Source organism: Peromyscus eremicus, chromosome 5 (assembly GCF_949786415.1).
Source record: "Peromyscus eremicus chromosome 5, PerEre_H2_v1, whole genome shotgun sequence".
In the NCBI taxonomy this organism is placed as follows: domain Eukaryota; kingdom Metazoa; phylum Chordata; class Mammalia; order Rodentia; family Cricetidae; genus Peromyscus; species Peromyscus eremicus.
The window spans coordinates 22,695,620-22,723,318 of NC_081420.1; the positions used below are offsets into that span (position 1 = coordinate 22,695,620).

General features: G+C 44.1%; 3 protein-coding genes across 7 annotated transcripts in view; 1 reads left to right on the plus strand and 2 right to left on the minus strand.

The window, feature by feature from the left end:
- Mak (male germ cell associated kinase) overlaps positions 1 to 842 on the plus strand; it is a 49,846-nt gene extending 49,004 nt beyond the window's left edge. For all 4 annotated transcript variants that reach the window (XM_059263133.1, XM_059263135.1, XM_059263132.1 and 1 more), the window contains one exon: positions 428 to 842. In XM_059263133.1, coding sequence (XP_059119116.1) covers positions 428 to 582 — 155 coding nt within the window. In that variant the 3' untranslated portion in view covers positions 583 to 842. The remainder of the gene's footprint in view (positions 1 to 427) is intronic.
- A 4,071-nt stretch (positions 843 to 4,913) lies between these two features.
- On the minus strand, positions 4,914 to 9,922 carry Tmem14c (transmembrane protein 14C). 2 transcript variants are annotated; one of them, XM_059262301.1, is made up of 6 exons: positions 9,815 to 9,922; positions 8,967 to 9,024; positions 8,394 to 8,470; positions 7,670 to 7,771; positions 6,273 to 6,360; positions 4,914 to 5,379 (listed from the first exon to the last, which is right to left on the minus strand). In XM_059262301.1, the coding sequence occupies exons 2-6, from the start codon at positions 8,987 to 8,989 to the stop codon at positions 5,325 to 5,327; spliced, it is 345 nt and encodes a 114-aa protein (XP_059118284.1). In that variant the 5' UTR covers positions 8,990 to 9,024; positions 9,815 to 9,922; the 3' UTR covers positions 4,914 to 5,324. The 2 variants fall into 2 exon arrangements, with proteins under 2 accessions (XP_059118284.1, XP_059118285.1); XM_059262302.1 differs by having other exon boundaries at positions 9,811 to 9,915.
- Positions 9,923 to 15,034: 5,112 nt separating this feature from the next.
- Pak1ip1 (PAK1 interacting protein 1) lies at positions 15,035 to 26,306 on the minus strand. The gene is made up of 10 exons (XM_059263136.1): positions 25,762 to 26,306; positions 23,636 to 23,798; positions 21,160 to 21,280; positions 21,011 to 21,085; positions 19,868 to 19,920; positions 18,787 to 18,932; positions 18,607 to 18,704; positions 16,717 to 16,816; positions 15,629 to 15,752; positions 15,035 to 15,508 (listed from the first exon to the last, which is right to left on the minus strand). Exons 1-10 carry the CDS (start codon positions 25,843 to 25,845, stop codon positions 15,318 to 15,320), a joined length of 1,155 nt encoding a protein of 384 aa, XP_059119119.1. The 5' UTR covers positions 25,846 to 26,306; the 3' UTR covers positions 15,035 to 15,317.
- Positions 26,307 to 27,699: the final 1,393 nt, after the last annotated feature.

Consider the following 27,699-nt stretch of genomic DNA (forward strand, 5'->3'; position numbering starts at 1 on the left):
CATTGACTAAGGAACCACAAATGTCTCCTGGTCATTTTACTCCCATTTAGTGGCAGCATCTGCATGACATATCATTACACTATGGAAAATTCTAGTAAATATCCGTGTAATACTCCACTAGAGTTTTTGCTTTAACTAGCATGATGGTGAACACCTGTAATCAGTACTGGGAGAGGAAAGCTGAACTGACCTTGACCGAGGCCAGCCTAGGCTACATAGTGAGTTCCAGACCAGTCTGAGCTACATAGCAAAAACTTGCTCTCCCGCCTGCCCCCACACACACAAAAAAAAGAAAGAAAACTAAATGCAAGCCTTTACGTTTGCTCTACAGCTTTTAAAGATAAATCCACACTTCCCTACAAAATGAAGATGAATTGCTTTATTTTGAATGCGATAACCAAATAAATGAAATTCTGATTTCTTTCAGAATATACCTGGAACACAAAAACTAGCCGAGGCCAGTTTTCAGGACGAACTTACAATCCCACAGCAAAAAATCTCAATATTGTGAACCGCACACAGCCGGTCCCCTCGGTGCACGGGAGGACAGACTGGGTGGCGAAGTACGGAGGCCACCGGTAGGAGTGGTGGAAACCCTGCAGCATTGCTCCGCAGAGGACTGTCAAGCCCCTGATCCTGGGAGACGTCTACACAGTCTATTTCTACTGAGTTCCACAAGAAACACGATCGTGGGTACCTCCAAGAGCAGAAGTCCGCTCCCGTTTTCTTTCCGGGAAATGCAATGCGTTTCCTTAACTCGGGCCCACAGTGCTGGTGCAGCACCATGCTGAGACTTTCGAGCAGGATTTTACAGAGTATTGAATAAACTATTTGCCAAAGTATCAAGTATTTGATCTACAAATTACTAGATAAGTACATAAGCTTTTAAAGATAGGACTCTGGGAAGTAAGGGCACAGAGTTTCACTCTTGCTTGCTGCCTATTAGCCTAGGCTGTTGAGGTTCTGGTCACTGCAGAGACCAAATGGCCTGAGCAGTTTGTCTCTGCTCACTTTGCCCAGTGGGAGGCAAGCTTCTGGGCTGACTTGGTAGAGGCTCTGCCCTTCCACCTTGGCAATGTCGGAAAGATGCTAACTACCTTTTGGTTTTCTACATGTGGAACTATGAGATGAGTGAAGGGGCACATCTTAGCAGAAAATAAACTTCTCTCCAGCCTCTGGAGATCAGCAGAGTGTGCCAGTCTGATTTTAGCACTGTTGACAAACTGAACTCTCATGATAACTGTGAGACTCTGTAGTTGGATAAGTTCTACATTAATCACGCCAGGGTTCTCGTCATCTCTGAAACCGTATCTGACGCTTGTTCATCTCACTCTCCAACTCCTGTCTCTGTGTTCCTACCAGACACAAAGGTGAAGTGTGCCAGCTGGTCCCCGACAAACGCTGCTGCAGGTCACTAACTGGGTTCTGACCTTCATGTTCCAGTCTCAGGGCGAACACGCTCAGTTGCCATGGCAAGGTTTCATGTAGTCCACTGTTCTTCTTAGTTTTTATTACTAAATTTTTTTAAATAGATATTTTGAAGTTAGGGCTACTTTAAACCTGCCACTTGCTGGGCTGGACATGATTAGTACTGTACATTCTTTTGAAAGAATAATGTTATTGCCTGCTGATATTTTTTATGTATTTATGGCTTTGTAATAGATGCTGATATAATTGACATCGTTTTGTGGGCATTGCCCAGAGGCACATTATTATCAAATCATATATTTTTGTATAGAAGATATAGCTGTTCATATTTTACATGTTTAAAATGTTGAACTTGAAATAGTAATTTATCCTAGTCCTGATGGTTATGTGTATTTGTACAATTTTATTGTCTCAAAGCTAATAAAAATTCCTTGGCATTTCTGAGAAACATGGACTCTGAATAGATATATGGTTAACTAGTGTGGTTTTCTACTATTAAACTTTATATTCTGTGGTTCTTTTTGTTGTGGTTATTTTTCATCTTTTTATTTTTTTAATCAGCATATTATATGTTCAGTATCATTATGACATTTTTGAAGAATGTGTTTCTGTGGCTCTCCTTTTTCCCCATCTCCCCCACCCCTCTGCTGCTCCTTTTCCCTGTCATGTCCCATCTGCCCACTCCTACCCTTCCTCCTCACCTAATAGTGCCCTCTCTCGGTCTCTTTTCTAGGTCTGTAGACTTTACCAACCCTTGTCCTTTTTACATACATACATGTACACATTATAGGCTAGGAGCCACATTGGAGGAAGTACATGCAGTTTTAGCCTGTGTTTGGGCCACCTTGCTTGATATTATACTTTCTAGATCCATCCATCTTCCTAAGAATGTCATTTCATTTTTTGTTATAACTTAATTTTTCATATCTGCAGCATATTTTCATTATCCATTCATCTGTTAATGGTTATCTTAAGCTGGTTTCATTTCCTTGCTAAAAGTATAGCAGCAGTAAATGTGTGTGCAAGCGTCCCTTGCTATCATAAGTATAGCTGCAGTAAATATGTGTGCAAGCATCTCTTGCTATCATAAGTATAGCTGCAGTAAATATGTGTGCAAGCGTCCCTTGCTATTCATAAGTATAGCCGCAGTAAATATGTGTGCAAGTGTCCTTGCTATGGTAAGTGTAGCAGCAGTAAATGTGTGTGCAAGCGTCTCTGGCAGGGGATGAATCTTTCGCAGGGGTTGTTACTTTAACTTCTTTGTGGCAGTTTCAGGTTTAGAGTATGAATTCCCATGTACCCTTCATCATCTTCCCCCAACTTTCCCTATTATCAGCATCTTGAATTGCTGTGGGACCTCTCCCTCCCTCCCTCCTTCCCTTCTCCTTTCCCTTTTCTTCCCTCTCCTATGCTGGGGATGGAACCTAGGGCTTCATACATGCTAAGCCACACTAAGTCATACTCTCAGTCCCTAGAATCTATAATATCTCTAATTGTTCTATTCTAGAACTCCCCATAGCTGGAATCACAGAATACGATAACTCTTTCATAGTGGCTACTTTCATTTAGCAATTGTGCATTTAAAGTTCCTCCGGAGCTATTTTTATATTTATGTCTGAATCAAATTTTGATTAGTATTTAGTCACATACTAAAGGACATTTTCAATGATTCCATATCTGGGCAAGGGAATTGCAAGTTCAAGTCCTGTCTGGGTCATACAACAAATTCAAAGCCAGCCTGGACAACTTAGCAAGACCCTACCTCAAAATCAGCAAAAGTCTGGTCAGTGGCAGAGCGCTTGCCTGCCATGCACAGAGCTCTGGATTCAAGACCAGTGCCACCAAATGACAAAAATTTCCTATCTTCTTTTCCTTTACAAGAACATACAACACAGAGGGGATGTATTCTGGCTCATTGTTCTGGAGGTACTGACCCAAATTCCAGCAGCCCCACTGCTTTGAGCCTCGTTTGGGTAGTGGAAATGGAGGTGCGGTAGAACACTTGCCTAACACGTATGAGGCTCTAGGTCTAATGCTCAGCACTGCTAAACAAAATCAAAAGCACAATGAAATGAAAAGCAAAGCATACATGTATAGCTAAGATTTGCCTAACACATGCGTGGCTCTACAATTGATCCTCAGCACCACAAACAATATTCAAGCTGGGAATGGTGGCACACACCTGTAGTCCCAGGTACTTGGGAGGCAGAGGCAGGAGGATTACTTGAGCTTAAATGAACATGACCAGCCTGGGCAACATGGTATAATCAGATCTCAAATTAAATTATTTAAATCTGAATCTCCAGAGAATGGAACTAAGCCACACACCACTCAACTGTAAACAATTTTTTTTTTTTTTTTAACGCCATGGGTTTGGTACAACTACCTGTGGAAGGCATCACTATGACAAGGAGCCACCAAATCATTTCAGATCTAATTAAAGTGTTTAAGACAGCATCATCAAGCACCTGTCCTTTCACTAAAGCAGACTCTACAGCAGGCCGTGAAAACAGACCTGGGGGCTCAGATGAGAAAATGAGTCAGTGCTCCGTTACAGAAGCATGCAGTCCAGAATATAGTACCCTGGTCGGATGCACAGAATTCTGGGCATTACAATTCAAGAGTGCTAAATCCTCTAACACCAGCATACCTGTAACACTAGCACTCAGGAAAATGAATTGTGAGTTCAAGGCCACCCTGGAGTATATAGAAAGATCCTGCCTTAAAAAAAAAAAAAAAAAAGACATGCATGTCAAGACATATCCTATCTATGTTATGAACATGGTGCAGATATTCAAAATCATATTCAAGGATGAGTTGGATGGGTGTTGCATCTCTAATTCTAGCACTTGGAAGATAGATGCAAGGTGGTGAGCAGAGGTGGAGCTCAGGCTACAAAGGGAGACTGCATTTGAAGACACAAGCACAGATGTGACATTAAGTCCGTTTCCATTACAGTCCTATCTTAGAAATTCTCAAAGGATTTTGTGTGTGTGTTCGTTTTTGTTTTTTGAGACAGTGTTTCATATAGCACAGGTTAGCTTCAACCTTCCAAAACTAAATATGACCCTGAACTCATGATCTTCCTGCTTCTCCATCCAAGGTATTGGGACTATAACCATGTCCCACTACATCCACGTAGTTCATAATTTTTTTTTTCCCCTTTTGTTTTTCGAGACAAGATTTCTCTGGTAGGTTTGGTGCCTGTCCTGGATCTCGCTCTGTAGACCAGGCTGGCCTGGAACTCAAGAGACCCGCCTGCCTCTGCCTCCCAAGTGCTGGGATTAAAGGTGTACACTATCACCACCCGGCTCACAATTTAAAACAAGCTTCCAGGCAATGTAGAGTCAAACAATTCCTTGGTCATTCCAAATGGGGAGTCCCTAACTATGATGTTCACAGGATCCCCTCACAGCTCTGCACTCTCCTACATCTACATCTCAAGCTACATCCCAGACACTCTGACAAAGGAGACACCAGAGAAATGTTCTTAATAGCAAACTTTATTTTCACTGGTATTTCATTGCGACATAATTTCATAGCAGACCTACGCAAAAGATCCCACATCACAAATGTCACCAAGAAGTTTCACACACTTCTGGGCAGCACATGTAGCTCTGGGGCCCCCTGTGTTGACACCCAACATTTTACCCCTTGTTTACTAGTACAGAAAGGTGAGATGTCATCACACAAGAATGAAACTGCATGAAGGTAGCAGCTGGTCTCAGGTTCAACACCTGCCACTGGGTGAAATCGCATCTTCTACCTCAGGGAGCTCAGGGTATGTTTGTAAAATGTCAGAATGTGTAAATATGCTGCATTTTCTCTTCAGACATTATAAATGTGGACTTTTGGAGAGCTTCAATTCTTCGTGAGCCCGAGCAGGGGTGTGGCTACTATGGATGGGGAGAACTCAGCACACTAATTCCAAGCTTGGCAACCATCAGCAAACTGTTTAAAGAAAAAACAAGTCATCAGGAAAAGGACACAACAGGTGACTGTTTGTTTTTTTAAAGGATCAAAGCCTGTGGAGCCCTCACAACTGTGTATGAAGGGAAGTTCAAAAGCAGAGCAGTCGGGAAGAAAACATCCTCCCCCGAGGAGGCACAGAAAAACCACAGCAGGTCTTACAGTGGCACATGGTACTCCTCGCCCAATGACAGTAACTTGGCAGGGCTGAGGAAATGAGGGTGAGAGAGACCAAGGCCTTAGAGGTCACAGGCCGGTTAATGCAGGAATCCTGCCTCCCAGTTAGTGGTCGTCATCTTGGCCTCTACTACAGACTGTTTGGTTTCCAGTGTAAAAGATCAACAGCATAACCAGCAAAGACAAGCAACTATCTACTTTTCTGAGACAGGTTTTGTTATTGTTTCTTTTGTTTTTTTTTAATTCTCTTACCTCCAGAATGTGTTTATTATACTTAAGAACGTGTCAATTTAAAACAATTTGGGTTAGGTTTCACAATTAAAATTAGAAAATTCTCTTTTAGCAAAACTTTCAATAAAGGACACTCAAATAACTAAGCAACAGGGAACCAACACGGACATTCTCACACAGCCACACCCAAGGGTTTGGACAGAGGCTGTGACAGTGTAGTAATGCAGGAGAGTCTGGGACAGTCCTCAGAGCAAATCCAAGATCAGGTCTACAATGAATGAACATACTTAAGTGCTGAATCAACCACAAAGGCTTTTGTAGCCTTTCCTACTTATACACAACCTTAAAAGAATGGCGGTCGAAGTCTAGGATCAGGCACACTGAAGTGACCAAATTCTGACCGTATGAAGCGTCTGGAGTGAAAAACTGACCACTGTCTGGGTAAAGAGAGATGGAATGTAAAGTACCTGGCACCCGCGATTAAACCCGCAGGCATAAATTTCCCAGAGTTGTAGAATCTCATCCCCATGATGCCAGCCAAGGTCCCAGATGTAGCTGAGAAAAAGAAGTCAAAAAGTCAGCACATCCTTCCTACATGCAGGGGAGGAAGGAGTCCCACCCACCTTTCCAGGCCCATAAAACAAAGGCTGAAAAGCGAACAGCGAGGTTTGTACACACATAGGGGCCTGTGAGACTGGGGGGGTCAGTATTCTACAGTCAAGGGAACAAAAACGAAGCCTGAGTGGACCCACGATGTCTGAGAGTGGAAGAAACGAGGAAAAGCTTCTGAAAGGGAGGGGAAAGCCAGTGACTTAAGAGGAAGTGGGCTCAGAGCCCCTTCCTTTTCTAAAGGAGTCAAAGTTGACAGCATGTGAACTTTATGTGTAGGACCCCGCAACAGAAGGGATCCTACACAAAAATACAAACAAATGATGATCCTAGACAGCTCACAGTTCAGGAGCCAAAGCCCTGATAGAAGAGCCGCCTTGGAGGAGGAGGGAAATGGATAAAGGGATGGCCTGGAAGCTGAAGGCTGTAACCAACCCCAGTGGCTGCTGCTTCTTCAATCAAGCACCCGTGGGATCACCTGAGAGCAAAACGCTGGGATGAGAGGGGCAGATGCGGTCTACCAGCCATTCTAAACCATGAGGAAGCGGTTGGGAAGAACTGACAGCCCAGTTCATCCTCCCCTCAGATTGCCCAAGGCGGGCCCCCCCTCCTATCCCACAGCCAGTGTGCAGAGTCCTCTCCGTGATACCTTGCAGAGGGTTCGAGATGCACGTGGGTATGAGAGGCACAGAGGTGCCACAACCCTGGCAAAAGCCAGCACCAGGGTAGAGTCCAAGAAAAATGTGCCAAAGATCACCGTAAGAAGCCATCATCTGCCCCCCACCCGGGGCTGCACCAGGGCACACTTATCTACAGTTCCACAGAGTCACATTACCCGACTTCCCAGTGAACTTGAATGGTCCCCAAAGGCAAGGTCTGTGTCTTACACAATTAACTGACTATAAAAGGGGAGAGATGTCCAACTGCGGAAAAGGTTACATGGACTCAGGACCTCGTGGGACATGTGAGATTTCTCTAAGTTTCAAGCAGGCTGTCTTTAGTATGAAACCTCAATAGTTAAAACATACTGTCTAGTCCAGTTTCAAACAAATCTCACCGGGAAAATTAAATCCATGCTGCATGAAACCCTTCTGCATTCTGTACAGAAGGGACACAATCCAGGCTTCTCCACGACGAAACCCACCTATACCTTGGCAGAAGCAGGTGACCTGGTAGTAAGAAGAACCTGCCACACATGCCCACCAGAGTCTCACAGGCAAGCAGAACACAGCTGCAGAGCTTGAGGCAAACCTACCTAGGAAAACCCACACATTCCTGGGATCCTGAGACAGCTGGTAAGCACCAAGGCCTGCTAGGCCCCCAAAGAAGAGTCCAGCAGCCAGGGACGGCACACTACCTGGGGAAGCAAACAGGCACACATCTGGGTTGTAATGTCAGACGTTACATACGGAATCTACAAGACCGCCCTCCCCTGCAGAGGAAAACTGCAAAAGAGAGTTCCCAGAGGAGTAGAGCCACAGGGTTCCCAGCATGGGGGAGTCTGGGGAGTCTTCCAGAGAAGTCAGGGTCTTACCATCCCAGCCCTCTCTCCTTTAGGAGGTATGACTCAATACAGTGTTTGGCCCACACAAAGAAGCTTGAGGCTGGTGTTAAACAGATAATACAGAGAGACAAGAGGTTTCCTACTTGAGGAGCTGAGCGCACATTGGGATCTGGTGTATGGCAATGGATGATAACAACCATCACTACCACCGCTGCCTATCTGTATGTAAACAGGCCAAAAAAAAAAAAAAAAAAAAAAAAAAGAGAGAGAGAGAAAGAAAGAAAGAAAGATGCCTGGCTCAATTTGGCCAGATAACCAAAGGCCAGGGCAGGAAGAGCCAGGAGCCTGACTATGCAGGTTGCACTCCGGGGCCTAAAACAAACCTGAGTCAAGCAAAATTAGGCTTCAAGGACCCTGGGGGCCCACATTTCACTGGACTAAGGTGACAATTTTAAGAGTAACAGGAAAGGCTTACCTGCTTTTGCATAGCCAATAATCCCACCAGTAGCAACCAGGGCTGCATAGCCGAAGCCCAGATAATGTAAAGGCACCCTGAAATGGCAGAAGAGAGAAGCCAGTGCCAACCAAGTTTAAAACCCGAAGCACAAAATCATGGATAGGGCCAGTGTGATGCCCAGGATTGGTAATGATGTGCCTCCAAGGCCGGCAGTCTGAGTTTGATTACATTACAGGGCAGAAGGAGAAAACCAACTCTGATACACTGTCCTCTGACCCCTACACATGCAACATGGCACAAATGCATCCACACAAACAAACATAATTTTTTAAATTATTGGTTGGGACAAAAGGGTCATTTCCAGCAAATCCTGTCACTGTATGGATAGGAATAAAGCGAGGCTGGGTGACATGCCTACTCACAGAACTAGCCAGTGGCTGAACTGGATTCAAATCCAGGTCCCAGGCCACGAGTCCAGGGATCATGCCACAACCCATGCTGCCCCTAGGCTGTGCCAGGCTGAAGGCTCCTGTCACATGCTCTGGTTTTAGAAGCTCCAGGCGATTCTATTCCTACGCATTGGGCACTTACAGGGGGCCACTGTCCTTCTGCATTTTTCAGTCACTTTGGAGACCAACCAGGCCTGCACCTGTGGAGGAGTGGTCAGAGCAGTTAGAACACTCAGGCCTCTAGCAGTCAGAAAGACATGAGTTCAAAGTACAGCTCTCGGTGCTGGTGCAAGAGGTCCTTGGGCACGCAACCTCTGGTCACCCTAGTTCTGCTACCCAGTGAAGGTAACTGGGTAACAAGTAAAGCCTTACTACTGTATGTACAGAAATGCTGGACAGGCTTCTAGCATTTTTACTACAACTTCCGCTATAGCACGGGCCCACAGAAGTGACTCCTGCTCCTGCTTGGCACCTGTCCAGAGCTGTTTCATCAGTTAATTGATTGGCTGCTGAATCAGAAACCAAACGGCCTTATGCCTCAACTCAACTCTGCTTATTCTCTCCGAGGGTCAGGATGAGTGTTGCTTCCTCGCAAACGTCAACACTCAACTCACAAACTTTTAGAAACGCTTGGATCCGACCCTCAACTTCTGTTAGGCTGGAGCGAGGGACCAGAAAATGCCCGGGAACCTGAGTCACAATTGCACTGGACGCGACACGCCTACGAAGTAACTAACTCCGGCTGTCTTACAGAAGAGCCCTCCGCAGCACCAGCAAGAGCGTTTGGGTTTGCACTCTCGGAAGGCGCGGAGCCTCCGGGTCCGGCGACATTCAGAACCGCGGAGTGACAGGATTTTAGAGGCACGGAGAGCGGGCCGGTGAAGCGGGCTCAGCAGAGTGCCCCGGCCAGTCCCGCGCGCCTGCGGGCCGGAAGGCCGCGTGCGGAACAATTCCCGAGTGGCAAAATACGCAAAGTAAGTACACACCCACCGCCACCGGAGTCGGAGCCTGGGGGCCTGCGCTGGAGAACCGAGGGCGAGCACACAGCGAGGAAGGGAGGTCAGGACTCCGGTCTGGAGACGTCACGGCGCGCGCGGCGTGCGAGCGGGAAGGGCGGGGCTTGAATCGACGGGCGGAGCCTAGGGGGAGAGGCTGGGCGTCATCTAGGGCGGGGCTTTAGGGGAGAAGGGCGGGGCTTGGTTCCGGGCTAGTTGTGTTTTGCATTCCCCTGAGCAGCGGCTTCTTCTTCCCGGTCTGGGTCCCACAATAGCTGGTGAGCCAGGAGACCTGAGGACCTGGCAAGGCGGGCGAGAGGGAGGTGCAGTGCCTGGCACGTAAGCTGCCATTGGGAGGATGAGATGGAGGGGTGGTTAGCAAAGAGAAATGTCAAGACAACATCCAAAATTAGTGGCCAGTGTCTCTGTTATTAAATCAAACGTTTACATCTGAGTTTTTTTATCTGCATAAATGCCTCAGGATGAAAGCCCTTGGGATGACTCCTTGAGCCAGCAGGAACATAGATAGCAGCTGGAAAAATACCCAGGATACCAAAGAAGGAAGAAAATCCTTCACATTGCCCCCACAATTGCTATAGAAACTGCAGGAGGGAAGAGGAAGGGCAACAGGAAACAGGCAGAGTCCCAGGCTTGGGCATCATAAGCCACGGGAGCTCTCTATTCTTTAGCTGGATGGTTCCAAAAGCAGTGCAGGGTGTGGCCTCTACTGGTGCCTTCACCACACAGGAGTGTGGGTTGTTTTTTTGTTTTGTTTTTCTCTTTATTAATGTAGCTTGTGGGTTAGAGTGGCCTTGTCTTATCTTTCACCTCCCTCTGCTCTCCAAATTCTCTTCTGAATAGTATTGGCCTTAATCAGACAAACCTGTTTCTTTGTATAATCACACACACACACACACACACACACACACACACACACACACACACACGTTTACTTTCTTGGGTTCAAGGTTAGCCTTGATCTTGCTCCTAGGTAAAGGTCTTTCATCTTACCTTTTCTGCTGGAAATGCCCTTCTTATATTCTAAAAATTCAATCTCATCTCTTAGATTATTTTATAGCAAACTGTGGTATCCAAAGGAAGTTCCCCAAGCCACACAGAAGAAAGGCCACAGGCCAAATCACCGTGCTGGAAAGGTGGGGTTGAAGGTTTAGCTTGGTGGTAGAGTACAAGGCTCTGGGTTAGGTTCTCAGCACAGGTGGGGTTGGGGGAGGTTAGATTTGAGATGCCTAGTTTAAAATCAGTTTAAATCAAACAGGGAAAACAGGATAAATAAGAGCCATCAGGAGAGGACGGCAGCCTGGTAGAAGAGGCATGTTAGCCACATGTCGAAGCGACTCAGTATTTATATACTGTTACCCACCTACCCCACATCTGTCATCAGCCTCTGTGCTGCGGATAGATCTTAAGTGGAGATGTTTAAACAGTGATGTAGCATGAATCTTAGAGAATCTTATTAATAAAATCAAACCTGAGGCCAGTTATTGGGGTGAACACTGGAAGATCAGAGAGAACAAGCCACAGCTAACCTTACCTGGCCAACTTCTCAGCTGATCTTGTTTCCTCAGACTGGAAGCCTCTGTGTCCTCATATCCGAATGGCTCTCAGCTGAACTGTGCTGCTCAAAACCTAAAAGCTTAACCAGCCAAATGCTTCTAGTTTCTGGTCTTCACGCCTTATATATCTTTCTGTTTTTGCCATCACTCCCTGGGATTAAAGGCTCACTTCTCGGGATTAAAGGCGTGTGTCACCATGCCTGGCTGTTTCCAATGTGGCCTTGAACTCACAGAGATCCAGAAGGATTTCTACCTCTGGAATACTAGGATTAAAGGTGTGAGTGCCACCATTTTCTAGCCTTTGTATCTAGTGGCTGTCTCTGACCCCAGATAAGTTTATTAGGGTGCACAATATTTTGGGGAACACAATACCACCACACAGTGAGCCAATCTATTTCAAGAATTTCTGCCCTGGGGATACTAGGCAACATTTACTCCTCATAAGGTCTCAAATACAAGCCAAAGCTCACCCTGAGGAACCAATGAATCTATTACGGTTGCTTACAGAGAATGGCGGAGGGGTTACAGACAGGAGTGTGAGTGGCCCTGAAGCAGTCACACTATAAGGCCTGCACCCAGCATGAACGGCTTCCTTATAGCTGCATAGATAGAGCCCTGTTGCAGAATATTTATTTACACTGTAAAGATGTGTCTCTGCCTAAGGCACCTTTTGATTGGTTTAATAAAGAGTTAAATGGTCAATAAGTAGGCAGGAGAGGATAGGCGGGATTTCCAGGGATAGAGGAGGAGGAATCTAGGTGCACAAATTTTGCCAGCAGACTTGGAGCAAGTCAGACATGCTGTACTGAGGAAAGGTAAAAGCCATGTGGCAGAACATAGATTAAAAGAAGCAGATTAATTTGAGTTATAAGAGCTGGTTGGGGAAAAGCCTAAGCTAAGGTCAAGCTTTCATAATAAGTCTCCATGTCGTTTTTTGCAGGCTGGCAGTCCAAGAAAGTCCAACAAGAAAGCTTGTTACATTTGGTGCCCAACATGGGGCACATAAATCCACATAAGACCTGAGAAAGATTTCTGGTGGCCTCAGCCTCTCGGGTAGGCTCACTGCTCATGGCATACAGAGACACAGCTCCTTTAAAAGACTCTGCTGTGCAGCAGAATACTTGAGCAGCTGATATACTAGGTAACAACAACTGCTGCATTTCGAACACAGAAATTCTCAGAGCTGGGGCAATAAATGCGGCTCCCAGTATGAGGCGAGGCTCTTGATGAACCAAGGGGGCAGAGCCAGCTGTGCAGAGGGAACCTAGCCATTTGAGGTTTTAAGGTTTGGCTCACACGGTCAGAGAAGGCTGCAGACTCACAAAAAGTCAAGTCCAGACCAAAACAAAACCAAAACACCTTTGAACAGTTATGATATTTTTAATATGCTTAGGTGTTGAAGAAAAAAGATAATGGGTATAGACAGTCATTAAAAAATAGTTTGAAAATAATAAAGTGAAGTCTTTAAAGAGAGTGAAGTAATATAAAAATAAGACATGTTAATGATAAAAACATACAAGTGTCTGGATCCTGTATAGTGCTTTGTTGACTTTAAATTTTTTAAATGCTATAATACAAAAACCATAGCTGCTGAGAGACATTGGATTATGGAAACTGTTAAATTAAACTAACCTATATATTTTAAGAATGTCTTTTTTTTTTTTTAAAGCAAAACACCAAAAGAATTAATATTTTTCCACTTCATGGGTATAGATATGGTACTACCATTTGGGTAATAAATATTCGTTTGAGAAAAATGTTTTTGAGTTACAAACATGGTAAAAGACCAATTTTGCACAGACTTGGAAGAAACCAGGCTGACCATCCTTCATGGCAATTATGTTGAAAACAAGAAGGAAGGGCTGGAGAAGTGACTCAGAAGGTAAAAGCTTGCTGTGTAAGCAGGATGACCAGTTAGATCCGCAGAACCTACATGAGAAGTCAGCTGTGCTGGTGGACCTCTGAAATCCCAGCAGTCCTACAGAAATGGGAGGTAGAGAAAGGAGTTGGCTCAGGGGCCATGTAGCCTGGAAAAACAAGAAAAACCCCAAATTGCCAAGGTACAAAGTGAGTACTGATCCCTGAAAGTTATCTTGTAGCATCAAAGGTGTGCTGTGGTACACACACACACACACACACACACACACACACACACACACACACACACAAATAACAAAAAAAAGGTTAAATAAACATGGATGCATTTTCCTTTCGTCATAGAAACAGCCACTTAGATAAGACTTTAATTTCTTCTCTCAAATCTATGTATTTCTGAGAGGTAGAAGATGCTTATTTTACATTTTCCATAATGAAATTAAATAGTTTTCAGTGTCTGTCTGTCCTTCCAAATATGCAGTCAATAAAGGGAACCAGCAATGCATGAGAGACGAGTCTGATTAGTGTGTCTGCATCTTCAGTACTCAGAACTGGGTCTCATAATCACCTTGAGAATTTTGCAAATATACAGATTTTGATTCAGCAAATGGACTTTTAAAGTTGACAGATGTCTTTTACCTGCTCAAACATAAAACAGAAAATCATCTTTAGCTGACTTGAGCATACCAGGCACTCCATACTTATGTTAATGCAGATGTTACCTTTAAAAGTTTCTGTATTTTCAGACAAAAAGGATCAGACACCAATGAAGGCAAGTTGCCCAGGTGATCCAGCCTCTCAGAATGCCTCTGTTGCAGTTTCCCCAAAAATCTACATCCAGAACAACTTCAAAGCTGCTGAGATCGTCCAGCCTCACAGACTACTCCAGCCAGGACTTCAGATAAGCTCTACATTTTCCCATTACACAGAGACCGGACAACAAATGATACAGCTAGCTCTCCAGGACCTGACCATTACCCCAATTTTCTCAGCGTCCCCTAAAGATGTCATCATCCCCAGACAACAGGAAGTCTAGACAAAATGATGTCCACATTCCCAAGAGGTGGGGTGAGTGGTTTTTATAGCCATTCAGTCAATTATGGGTGTTTGGGGGAGTTATTTGCAAATTGTTACTGGTCATGGTCAGGCAGGAAGAAAACTAAGCAAACTAGGTTAAATTCAGGAATCTCTTTCTGAAAAGAAAAAAAGGATATAGGAATGATAAAATAAAAGGTAGATTATTGAATCTACTTTTAAACTGAAAAAAAGCAACTACTAGTCTCCAATATTTTATATTGGTATGGAATTTTGTATACTGATACAAATTTAAGGTTATTTTTTGTTATAAGGGATTTATGTTTCTACTCTTGTTTAAGGTATTGTACCAATGCAGCTTATTAAAAATGTAATGTAAAGTTCTAGTTCTTGAAAGCTATTACTATAAACTGCTTAGGATAATTAAGAAATGTAGGTCTGTAGTCATCTTTAACAATGAAACTTGTAGTCATGTTAGGTATGTTTTCAAGGTTAAACAGATATATTTTAGAAAGACAGACCTACAGGATATGGCATTTAAGGTGCTTAGAAGCAGAATTCTGAAAAATCCCCTTCATCCATTTCTGGTAAAGAGTTGTTGATGACAGGTCTGCGCAAGGAAGAGGGGGCTGGGGGCTGGTGGTGCAAAGGCAGAGTCTGCTAGCATGCAAGGCTCTGGGCTTGATCCCAAGCATCACCAAATAAAATATTAAAAACTCTATTATCTTAAATACAGTATTTTCAGACCTTTACTTGCTGTAAACAGTAAAAAGTGTACATTACAATTATGATATACTACAATATATAACAAAATGCCATCTGCCAAAAATAATTTTACTATTTGACAAAACAAAGTACCACCTGAAAGTGGTTCTTTTTTAAGCTACAAGTTTTCTCCAGAAGGAGAAAATCTTTTGTTTCTCACATGGAAAAAGTTAGGTAAAATATTTGAAAAGGAGAATTTTGTCAAAGACATTCTCTTAGGGAGGTGCTGTCTGGGATGTGCCATGGGAATTACATTTTCTTTTTTCTCTTCTTTTCCAACACGCCTGTCATTTTCCTCTTCTTGGCTGACACTGGGCTATTATTTCCTTTTGCTGGCTCCTTGCTGTTACCAGTCAAACCAGATTTCTTTGACTTAGGTCCTGATGTTTCTTCCTCCTGAATCATGTCACCAGATTCCTTTTTGATCTTTTTGGGTTGTTCTTTATTTACTAAAACACAAGAGACACAAGAGATAGCACATTAGGGGCGGTTTCTCACTCTCCATGAAGTTTAACAAGAGAGCAGACTGCTCAGTCTTTCAAATGACTGACTGAATTTACCAGGCGCGGGCTCTGCTGCTGGAGGAAGGCTCGCTTTGTCACCTGTCACTCTGTCTAACCACACTCCAAGACACGTCAGCCTGGCACCAGTATTCACCTCGCACAGCAAAGATGGGGGGTCTTTCTGAAACACAAGGAAAAACCTTATACTTAACCCGGAGGAATTTTTGGATAACAGCTTTTCTTTTTCCATACTGAAATAATCCTAACTGAAGTTTTATTATACCATATGTACCACAAAAGAATGTTTCAGTCAGTGCCAGAAGGAGGGTACCACACCGGGTGTCACAGTATCCATGCACAGTAAGGTGGTCCACCAGTGCTTCTGTGAATGCACTGACGAAACTGCCCAGCGAGGCATCTTTCCTAACACAGCCCCTGTCAGGTGACATAAGCCTGTATTTTCCTGAGCATGCGATAGCAATACTTAGAGGTAGCTGACTACCATGGTTAATAACTGATCTGACTAGGCTGTTCACAGCCAATTTCTTGAAACTATAAAATTCTAAGGACACAAACTGTGTCTTACGTAGACAAACCACATCTGCAGAGTTGAGAATAGACAATACTAAATTAAGACTATAAGGAAACTAAAGAAGGGAATTTAATGTTTGATTATCTGGTTCAAAATTACTGGTAGTTCCATAATTGATCAAGACCTTTCAAATTGTTTCTAATGGCACTCTTTTTTTTCCTCTAGTATTTTTTATTTTTTTTTTAGTAGTATTTTTTTTTTTTTTTTTTTTAAAGATAAAGACGATCCAATGCACACAAAAAAAGCAAGGAGCGTTAAAAGCAAGCCACATTTCCATGATGGGAAGGGCAATAGGAGGCCTGAGATCCCATCTTAATGAGCTTAAAGCCTCCAGGAAGCTCTGCAGCAACCCCAACTTTAAAACTACCAACAGAGATCATGACTGCAAGAGATTTTAAAAGCTTAAGGATCTATCTTTTACGAATCTCATTAGACAAACAAACACTGTTAACTTAAAGTAACACTTTACTACAGTAACATTATATTATCACATAGTAATATAACACGGTCAAGCTTGCACTGCAGCGTGTTGACCCTGGGGGAAGACACTGACCTTGTCCTGCTTCAGCATCCACATTTTGATGAAACCATCATTTGATGCTGTGACAAGAACATGATGGTCTGGAATTTCAAAACTGAATATGTCTTTTACCCTAGAGTAGAAACATAAATGCCAGAGATCATTTCTTCCAAAGGGTATATCATAAAACTACAACAGTCTCATGCTTTTTCAATGTTTGAAGTGTTTTCAAAGTTTCCAATACACAGTAAGCTACGATATAACAAATGCTACATATTCCGATTGAACAGTGAGTTTTCAGGCCAGACTATGGGCTAAAACTGTCCGTATCGTAAAGACAAGCTGAATTGACAGTCTAGGTCCTAGTATCTAGGAGACAAGAATGTGCAAGATGAAGCCTGGTAACTCAAGCAAATGCACATCCAGAAAGGAAAGGTGCTGACTTCAGGCTCACTCAGAGGAAGAGAAGAGGAAATTTCTCCAACTCCAGGGCAGCCACCACTTCGAGTCTAAGCTGCCTTTTTGTTTATGGATTGTGGCTATTGCCCAAGAGACCACTCACCTTCCATTGCCATTGCTGCTGGATAAATGTTTCAAATGGAAGGAAAATCATGCTATCATCAGGCCTAAAAGCCCTCAAACTACGATTTACTTTAAAATAACATGGATGGACCAGGCACGATGGCTCAGTTGTTAAAGTACCTGCCAGGGAAGCCCGGTGGCTGAGTTCAAGCTCCAGAATCCACATAAATGTGGAAGGAAAGACTAAACTCCACAAAGTTGTCTTCTGACCTCCAAACACACACTGAAGGTGTCCCCCACCCCACACACACATCACAAATGCACAGCACACAATTAAACAGTAATAATTAAAACCCCAGAGGAGGAAGTGCCTGGGGTAAAAATGGAGCCCCTCAGGCTGGTCCTGAGGTGGCAATGCTGAGCTGGTGGTGGCTCTACAGACAGGCTCCTCAACTGGCCTGTCAGCCTGTTTCCTGTAAGTCAACCAAACAGACTGGGAAGGAAGCTCGGCCGGAGCATCCGCCCAGGTACCCACTGCCTTACTATAGTGTGAGCCGTGGCAGCACGAGCTCCCAGATGTTCTGCTCATCACTGGAAAAGAACGGTGAAGTAGCACTGTCAGGAATACATTAGAAACGGCTTTCCTAAAATGAGTTTACTTCCTGATACTGTGGGAAAGCATTGCCTATACACCAGCTGCAGGACTGAATGTTTACAAAGACAGGTTTCTCAAAACAACCATTCCCAGAAAGCAAGAACTAAGACTTACTGGAGACATAGAAGAACACACTGATGAACCACACTGGAGTGCAATGCTGTATGTTATTGCCTTTCTCAAAATTATACTAAAAAACCCAAGCACATTAAGCATCAGCTGGCCTGGATTTGAGAGATCTCTTACTTAAGTGTGGAATGATCCTGGCCAAGTTAATGATCTACTTACTCTGAGACTATCTATCCCTTCTATACACACTGTAAGCACTTGGAGATGGAGCGCAATAATGTGATTTCATTTTTCCTACTGAGGAAAACAGCAGGGAAAGGGGAAGGGGGCAAAGAGAGGAAGAAAAAGGATAAGCGTAGTCAGGAACAAAAGCTCAATATTAATTTTTGCTTTGCTCAAATATGCTTGCTATTCGGCTCCAAGTCTAAGAGTTATTTTAAAAGTACAAACTGACTGGCCACAGTCACTTCACCCCTCCTGCATTATGAAATCCAGGGAAATAATAACACTTTAAATCATCTCCTTAGATGCCAGGTATCACAGACATGTGACATGTCTCAGTGTTGTTGCTCATAACACAGACACAGACAGACAGACAGCAGATATACACACACAGATTTATGAAATATTGCCTGTTAAAATTCAGTAAAACTACAGATTGCTTTTAAAAAAAATACCTGTTTTCATGAGCTTTAAATTCACAGAGGCACACTAGTGAATTGCAGTCAAAAAACCTTACAACTTCTTCATCTCCAGCCACTGCAAGGACAGAGTCCTAGGAGACAGAAAATCAACACTCAGAATGTCTTCAGGGACTACGACACCTCAGAACTTCCACCCTGCTTTCTGGAACTCACTGAAAGAAACGTCACTGCCGAGATCCTCTTTCCATTTGTGATGGTGCCGCTCACGGCCGCCGTGTCCAGCTGATAGACATCCACCTTATTCAGCACAACTACTATATACTTCTCTCCGCTTGGGGACCACTCCACTATGTGAGCATCTGTAAGGCAAAACTATTTTTATCTTGTGGTGGCCCACACCTGTAAGCTCAGCACTTAGTAGGTAGAGAAAGGAGAACTGAGGAGTTCAAGGCCAGCCTCAGCTACACAGCAATTTTGAAGCCATACTAGTATGGAGACTCTGTCTCAACAGCCCTACCCTATCTTATAAAGAACCTTTAAAAAAAAAAAAAAAAAAAAGATCATAAAAACAGGAAAAATGCATTTTTCCCAAGGGAAAATGGTCTCAATCTCACAACAAATTCCTAATACATACTTCAGAAGTTAAAGGAATTACTGAAGGTCATAAACATGGTGTGGCCGAACCCAGATCTAACATAAGAAGAGAAAGGAACATGAAACTCTTGTTCTTATATGGTACCATCTAAGCGGGAAATACACATGTACACACATGTACAGAGAACATGTGAGCATGGGCTGGAGAAATAGCTCATCAGTTAGCAGCTCTTCCTACTTGCGGGGGACCCAGGTTCATTTCCCAGCACCCACATGGTGGCTTTCCTCAAGCTTCTCTAGCTCCGGTTCAGGGGATCGGACAGTCTTTTCTGGCCTCTAACACCAGGTCCACATATCTACATGCAAGCAAATTACTCATGTACATTAAATAAAAACAAATACATCTTTTAAAAAATGGAGCTGGAGAGATGGCTCAGCAGTTAAGAACATTGACTTCTCTTCCAGGAGACCTGGGCTTGATGCCCACACCCGCATGGAAGCTCTCAACTGTCTGTACGTAACTCAAGTTTCAGGGGATCTGATGTTATCTTTTGGCCTCCAAGGGCACCAAGGATTCAAGCAGTACACAGACATACATGCAGGCAAAACACCCATACACATAAAATAATCAATGTATGAAAAATGTATCTGCATACATCCATAGTCTGGCTAGTTATTATAAAATGTACAAAACACTCACTTTGTTTTATATTTTTTATGAAAGCTGATCTTCCCTCTACAAGATTCCACGTTCTGCAAAACAGGAGGTTTGTTTACAGCATGATCATCATGTCACTAAATGAAAAAAAAATGCATCACAGGCCTCCACACAGGACAATGTCACTACATACTATACATTTAAAGCACCTGCCATTTACTTTGTAGCAATGTCAATAAATGTTTTTCTTCAAGTATGACTAAAGCTTAGCCCTTTCCTGAAACTTTAAACATGTTAACCATTACATTTTCATCTGTTCAAACATTTCTCTTCAGATCACTCTCCTCTTCCATTCCCTTTATAGTAACTGAAACATGGGCCTTTTTTTTTTTTTTTTAAATTTTTGACAGGGTCTCAGCCTGGAACTTGATGTATAGACCAGGCTGGCCTCAGATTCACAGAGATCAGTTTGCCTCTGCCTCCTAAGTGCTGGGGTTAAAGGCATGAACCACCTTGCCTGGCCAATATAGATCATTTTTACACCAGTGTTATGAAATAGTTTCCACTGACTTTCTGCTTTGCTCTTGTTCTCCTTGTTATCACAATAACTTAAAATGGTTGAAAACTTTGGAAAGATATGGAAACAGTATTTTGTTATTGCTAAGTAAAAGATACATTGTTGTTGGTTGTTTTTGCTTTTTTGGGGGGGTGCCATCCAGCTTCCAAACAAATCATACTTGGAGGCTTATTCTTACTTATAAATGCCTGTCCTTAACTTGGCTTGTTTCTTGCCAGCTTTCCTTAACTTAAAGTATCCCATCTACCTTTTGCCTCTGGGCTTTTCCCTTTTTATTCCTAAATACCTTTCTTTTTTACTCTGTGGCTTGCTGTGTAGCTGGGTGGCTGGCCCCTGGAGTCCTCATCCTCCTCTGGCTACTTCTTTCTTTCTCCCAGATTTCCCCTTCTATATATTCTCTCTGCCTGCCAGCCCCGCACCCCCCATCCTTTCTACTGCCTTGCTATTGGTCATTCAGCTCTTTATTTGACCATCGGGTGTTTTACACAGGCAAAGTAACACAGCTTCACAGAGTTAAACAAATGCAACATAAATAAAAGTAACACACCTTAAAATAATATTCTACAACAATACATTAGCAAAGATACCCTTGGGAATGTATAACTTACCTTAATGTCTTATCGGTACCAACAGACAGAGCCAACTTGCCAGACGGGTGGATAGAAAGGAAAGTCACATGTCCTCTAAAAGGAAACGGACAGTTAGCCCTCAGCTTGGCTGGCACAGTAAGAATGCCGACAGGACCAAGTGGACTCACTTGTGAGCTTTAATGGACTTCAGGCATTCCCATTTCTTTGCATCCCACACACAGATGAGCCCGTCTTCTGCGCCACTGATCAAGTGCCTGCTGCCATAGAATTTCAGGCAAGTTATGGTGCCTATGAAAAAGTAAGACACGCAAAAGTATACTCACTTTGAAAACAAATTCTATTTCTGGTTGGCAGTGCAGGAGGATGAACGCAGTCTGGAGGTGGCTCTGCCTAACACATACCAGATCCATGTTCAGTCCCACAAAAGCAAAGAAAGCCAGTGCCTTGGTACTACTGAATCATACCTTAAAAGTTTTAGGTGAAGGAACTTGAGTTTTTCTTATTAAAACTAACAGTTTTCATTTGTTCTGGTGGCTCTAGAAGATTAAACTCAAGAGTCTCTGTGCATGCTAAGCAGGGGCCTTACCTGTGAACTATAAGAATGCAGCTTTAAGCCAGGCAGTGGTGGCGCACGCCTTTAATCCAAGCACTCGGGAGGCAGAGCCAGGTGGATCTCTGTGAGTTCGAGGCCAGCCTGGACGACCAAGTGAGTTCCAGGAGAGGCGCAAAGCTACACAGAGAAACCCTGTCTCGAAAAAAACCAAAAAGAATGCAGCCTTAGGGGCTGGAGAGATGGTTCAGAGGCTAAAAAACCACTGGTTGTTTTTCCAGAGGACCCAGGTTCAACTCCAGGACCCACAGAGCAACTCCCAACTGTCTGTAATTCAAGTTCCAATGGATCTGACACCTTCATACAGATATATGCAGGGAAAACACCAATGCAAATGTTCTCAGCATGGTGTGCCATGACTCTTCCTTTCTAAGTACTGAACCACCTATCCAGTTATCACTAATACAGAGCTGTGGTTTGTCTATGTTCTCAGTTACTGCCATCAGAATTTGTTAACAATGCTATAAAATGGTACTTTTCCAGCTCAGTGGTTAACAAATATTCCTTAATCATTTCAATCACTTCAGAACCTTCACTTCCCCCTACCAACTGAAGCCTTGTTCTCCCAAGACTTCCTCTGCCTCATTAAAGACCAAGGAGCGCTGGGATGGAAGAACCTGACATCCTCCTAGCCACAAAGCCGTCTGAACCAAACCCTTACCTCTGTGAAGCTCTCAAGTCTGTGTGAACTGGCTAGAGGTCTGGTGCTTCTGGACAGCAGCCACAGTTTACTCCCCTATAACACATGACTGCTTTTTGCAGAACTGAGAGATTGTAACACAGGTCACACACATGGTCCGCCAAGCCTCAACACTGACCATTTGGTCCTTTGCAGAATATAACTGGAAGCCTGTGGGCCACAATTTCCATCTATTCACCTCCTAATCAACCTTATCAATAATATCCTCTCTAGCAATGTTGCTTCCTAACATCTGGTCCTTCTGCCCAGGACTCCACCCACTCCTTAGAAAAGATCTTATCTATTGTCAACCATTTGAAACAACAATAATAACAAAAACAAGACTTATACAAGCAAGAGGGGAGAGCAGGAACAATGTTCATTCATCCCATCTACACTTCTAAGTCCTTTCTAACTGGTGAATGTATAACACCTTGTACATTGAGATCACTCAAAGCCTGGCTTCAGCTGAAGAGCAAGACACTTGGCAAAGATGCTCAGGACTATGCTAGAAGCAACTGCCTAACATTCTAATTTAAATCCCACAAACTAATACTCAGTGCACAGCCTCTCAAACTTGAAGCGGGGAGAAAGGGCCTTATTTTAATCTACATTTCTCTATGGGAGAAACTCTGGCTAAGTTTTCAGTACATATTGAATTAATTCTGAGGTCTCCCGCCTTTACCTTCATCTCTGTTGATGAAAAGTAACGAATAACCAGTCTTTCCTACCCTTGGCCTGCCTCTACACTGGGCAACTGTGCACAGGCGATGGAAACCCAGTCATGAGTGTACAATTACTCCTCCTTGGCCTCGGCTTCAATGGCCTTTGTTCCTCTGTATTTTACGCTGGCACACCTACAGTCTTCTGCGTTAACCAGATATAGCTTAGGCTATAGGTGTATGAGCCTCAATACAGAGAAGCCCATCTACCCTGCCTTATAGGACTAGGAAAGCAACCTAAGGAAAAGGAACATTTTTTCCCTTCATTTTCGTGGTGGTTTGAATGGAAATGGCCCCATTCACCCTGCCTCCCTATCACAGGCTCAAAGGGAGTAGCACTGTTAGGAGGTGTGGCCTTGTTGGAGGAAGTGTGCCACTGGGGGTGGGTTCTGAGGTTTCCAGTGCTTAAACCAGGCCCAGTGTCACTCTCTCTTCCTGCTGCCTGCCAGTCCAGATGGAGAACTCTCAGCTACCCCTCTAACACCATGTCTGCCTGCACGCTGCCATGCTTCTTGCTATGACAATAATGAACCAAATAGCTCCAAATAAATGCTTTCTTTTGTAAAAGTTGCCTTGGTCATGGTGTCTCTTCACAGCAATAGAACAGGGACTACAACAGACAACAGACTCACCACTATGATGCACCAGAGCCCCATGCTCTATCTTCTTCTTCATGTCATAAATGTGAATCGTTTCGTCTTTGCTCCCAGTGACTACAAAGCGACTGTTCGCTGCCACTGCCGACAAGGAGGCGGTGTGGGCATGGTGAGTGAAGTCAGCCACAGGAGTCCATGTCTAAGAAAGAATGAAACAAGGTCAACACCACAGTCACATCACAGTTCTCTGATAAAGTTATTAGCCAAGGATGAAAGAAGAAAACAACAACAAAAAACCCCAGCAAAGTTCTTTGCATATGACTAAGCTGAATCACCACACATCAAGTCCCAAAGGACCACAGCAACAGTCAGTCCTTCCATCAGCCAGGAGCAACAGGCCTCCTTTGAAGCACAGTGGACCTGGGAATGTGGCTTTCTCTCTTCTTTTTTAAAGTTCTCCCTATGTAGCCCAGGCTAGTCTTGAAGTCACGATGTAACTCAGGCAAATTTTATCCCTTTCTTTTTCTTCTTTTCTTGAGACAGGGTCTCACTGTGTAGTTAATGGCTGTCCTGGAGCTCACTATGTAGTCCAGACTTGCCCTGGGACTCACAGACACAAAGATCTGCCAGCCTCTGCCTCCAGAGTACTGGGATTAAAGGCATGCACCACCACAGCTGACTCAAACTTTAAACTCTTAATTCTCCTGCCTCAGCCTTCTGAGTACAGACATGAGCCACCTGACTCAACCACACTACAGCTTTATGTCAAACTATTACATGTTTATCCAAATGACATCAATAACATTGGTTACTTTGGTTACTGGCTAGATTTAGAAGCAGCACCTGGTAATGTTAAAAAATGTAAGCCTGGGAAACACTTGGCGGGCCCTGACATGTGGCATTTGTAAACTGTGTGGCCCTGAGCAGTCTCTTGCCCTGTGAGACATCTCCCAATTGCTCATCTGTAAAGTGAGAATGGCTGCATCTGTCTCAGGGTAGCTGTGCATCTGGAAAAAGTACACTACAAAGAAAAGACACTAAGGAAGTACTCAACAAAACAGATGTGTTTGCAATGAGTGGAACTGTTCCAGACGTAATCACCTTGGAGTATTAGGAGATCACATTTCTAGTCCTGAATATGGCCCTGTTTACTGTTTAACTACCACATTGGCAATTACCTGTGTTTTCTTAGTTTCATACCTAATAAAAATAAATCTCATACTGTGCTACACTCCATGTATTTCTCTCTCTTGTTCACCAGCCCTTCAATCAGGAAGGTTACTAGAGCAGGAACCATACCTCTGGTACCTTTTCACCCTGCCTCCCTATCCACAGTAAATTCACAATAAATAGTGAATTTGTATCACTTTCTTGGTCCCAAGCCAGCTGTAATTTTTTTACTAATCAGGACAGAAACTCAGTGAGAGATAAATTTATTTTTACATTCGACCTTGAACAGCTAAAGTCAGCTTAAATGTACACCTTACATTTACATGTGTGTTAAAAATGGCAGCTTTTTCATACCCTGAGAACGCGCAAGTTTTTTCCTTCTTAATTAACATATGACTGCATATATTTATGGAGCGTAATGTGATATTTCAATAAATACATACATAGATCAGATCTGAAAAAAACGACCAATCTATCCCCTCAACCATGTGTCATGTCTTTGAGTTTACAACATCAAAAATATTCTCTAGTAACTACTTTAAAATACACAATTTCCTTTTACCAGGTATAGTTAGTTACTAGGCAAAAAAAATGAAACGTCATTCCTCCCATCCACTGCATTTCTGCCAGCATTAGCTATCTTCTCTCCGTCACCTCCCTACCTTGGCCCCAAACTCTGACAACCATTCATCTACTTTCCACACTGAGATCAACTTTTTCGTTTCCGTCTATGGACATTTTTATCTACTATAACAAGTAGATATTCTCATTCTGAAAAGCCTTTACTCTGTACAGAGCAGTGTCTTTCTACACAGGCTTTGAACTCACTATCCTCCTGCCTCAATCTCTCGAGGGCTGGGATTACCGGCATAAGCTTGTCGGTTTTCCACGCAAGTCCTCCATCCATGAGGACCCAGCAGTGTCTGCCAGGGAGGGAACCAGCCCGCCCCTCCCCGCCCGCCCCCCGCAGCCCCGGGATCGCCGCGCCTCACCTCCCGGTCGCCACTCGTCGCGGGCTCGCGGTGCACTGTGAATCCAAACAGGACCTGCTCGTAGCTGCCAGCGACCAGCTCCATTCAGCAACACACGTGCCTAGCAGGCGAAGCCGGCGTGGGGACCCAGTGGAAGTGGAGTCGGGCTCTTTAGGCTTCGGCGCGCGAATTATACGTCATCACTCAGGGGCCCCCTTTTAGGCGCCTGCATCTGCAGCCACGGAGTACGTCCTCGGAGGTCACGTGGTCCTTCTACGTGGAGCTTGAGGAAGGAAGCCGCAGGAAGAGGGTCTCATAACAGAAAAAAAAAAAAAATGTTGTGGCAAGCAGGCAAATCCTAGGAAGCTGTGAGCTAGGCGGGCCTTGGGAAGTGGGCGGGAAAGACTCCGCGCAAGCCCCAATTTCCGGTGCGTCTATGGAAAGGGCGGAGCCACTTCCGGCTCCGGTGGGCGTTCCTGGTTGAGGCTCCTGGCTTGTTGCCGTGGTTACGGGTTCAGGAGTTAGGTTTCCTCGGTCTGCGATTTTCTCGTCGTTCGGAGGCAGGGCCTCGCTCCCTCGCCCAGGCCAGCCGCCTCCCTGCACCTGTTTTCCTCCGGCGGCTTCCGGTTGACAAAGCGAAGGGTTTCGATTTTGTACAGAAAGCAGTTTAGGGACCTTCCTGTGGGATCATCGGCACGGTGACGGTCAGGGCTCCGGGGTGCCGGAGCTGGCGGTGTCCCCTCGCTGGACTCGGTGCCCGGTCCTGCCAGTCCGTGTCCCGCCCGCAGGCCGGACCATGCCGCGCTCAGCCCTTCTTGCCACGGGATTCTCGGATCTCATAGCTAGCGCGACTGGCCCGCGTTAGGTACACGCCGGGTACGAGATAAAAGATTGTCTTGAGGGCGGAGGACGGGAACGTTCGAAATGGAAGACTGGCGTTTACTCTAGTGTACACTTCCTCCACCAGTGTTAAGAGGCAAGGAGCAAAGGTTAAGGAAAGGCTTTTTTTTAAATTCATTGAGGTTTCCATAAGTTTTGGGCAGGGGCAGGGATATTTTAGAAATGAGTTTTTCCGAGAACCTCCAAGATCTAGAGCTTACGTCATTGCGGGTGGGTTAGTTGGTGCTTATGTTTCTTTGAGACACTTGTTCTTTAAGGCTACAAATTGTTTACATAGTTAACGGGTAACGTTTGGTTTGAGTATGGAGAAATGATTTCACTTTGGAGGTTCTGATGATCTTTCAATTGTGGGAAGACTGTGTTCTTCCAGTTTGGACTACTCCACTCGCACACAGTCCGGTCGAAACCCTTGTGTTAACTAATTTATGTATCTTCAGCTAGTGCTAATTTTCCTGAGCATGGTGTTTTGCTTTTGTTTTTTTCTTTTTCTTTTTGAGACCAGGTCTCTCTGTATAGCCCCTGGGCTGGCCTGGAACTGGCTCTGTACCGACCAGGCTAGTCTTGAACGAAGAAATCCGCCTGCCTTGGCCTCCCGAGTGCTGGGATTAAAGGCGTGCGCCACCACCGCCGGCCACTGAGGATGTTTTTTAAACTTAATCATTTTCTCCAGAGAACCACAAAAGTTGGAATATGCTCCCTTAGCTTGGAACAAAGTGAGAAAGTCTCATTTCGCACTATACATGGTTTGTTACATTTAACTTCAGATCATGCTCATTTTAATGCATTGTAATAGTATCCAAAATTGGGGGAAATGAGTAAAACTGTTTCAGAATTGTGTGCTTTGTTTACTCTGTTGTTCCTGGAAGCCCCTCCTCCCCTTTGTCTCATTACTTTCAAGGAAATACCAGTCACTGTTGGAGAAATATGTGTGGGTATTTCTGAAATACCACAGAGGAAATGTGATTGTTAAAAGTTCTTCATCTCTATTTCATTAATTTCCCTATCTTCATTAGAGAAAGTTATGAAAAAATCTTCCATGCTCCTGGATTGGTAGAATTA

Bases quoted from the DNA above. Each gene is read 5' to 3' on its own strand.
- Pak1ip1 (XM_059263136.1), bottom strand. From the start codon at position 25,845: ATGGAGCTGGTCGCTGGCAGCTACGAGCAGGTCCTGTTTGGATTCACA. The intron at 23,799-25,761 runs GTGAGGCGCGGC...ATTCTTTCTTAG, and splicing joins CGACGAGTGGCGACCGGGAG to ACATGGACTCCTGTGGCTGA. The intron at 15,509-15,628 runs GTAAATTCAGTC...TAGTAAATAAAG, and splicing joins AGCAGCAGAGCCCGCGCCTG to AACAACCCAAAAAGATCAAA.
- Tmem14c (XM_059262301.1), bottom strand. From the start codon at position 8,989: ATGCAGAAGGACAGTGGCCCCCT. The intron at 8,471-8,966 runs GTAAGTGCCCAA...CTGCCATTTCAG, and splicing joins CAGAAGGACAGTGGCCCCCT to GGTGCCTTTACATTATCTGG. The intron at 7,772-8,393 runs GTAAGCCTTTCC...TTGCTTCCCCAG, and splicing joins TATTGGCTATGCAAAAGCAG to GTAGTGTGCCGTCCCTGGCT.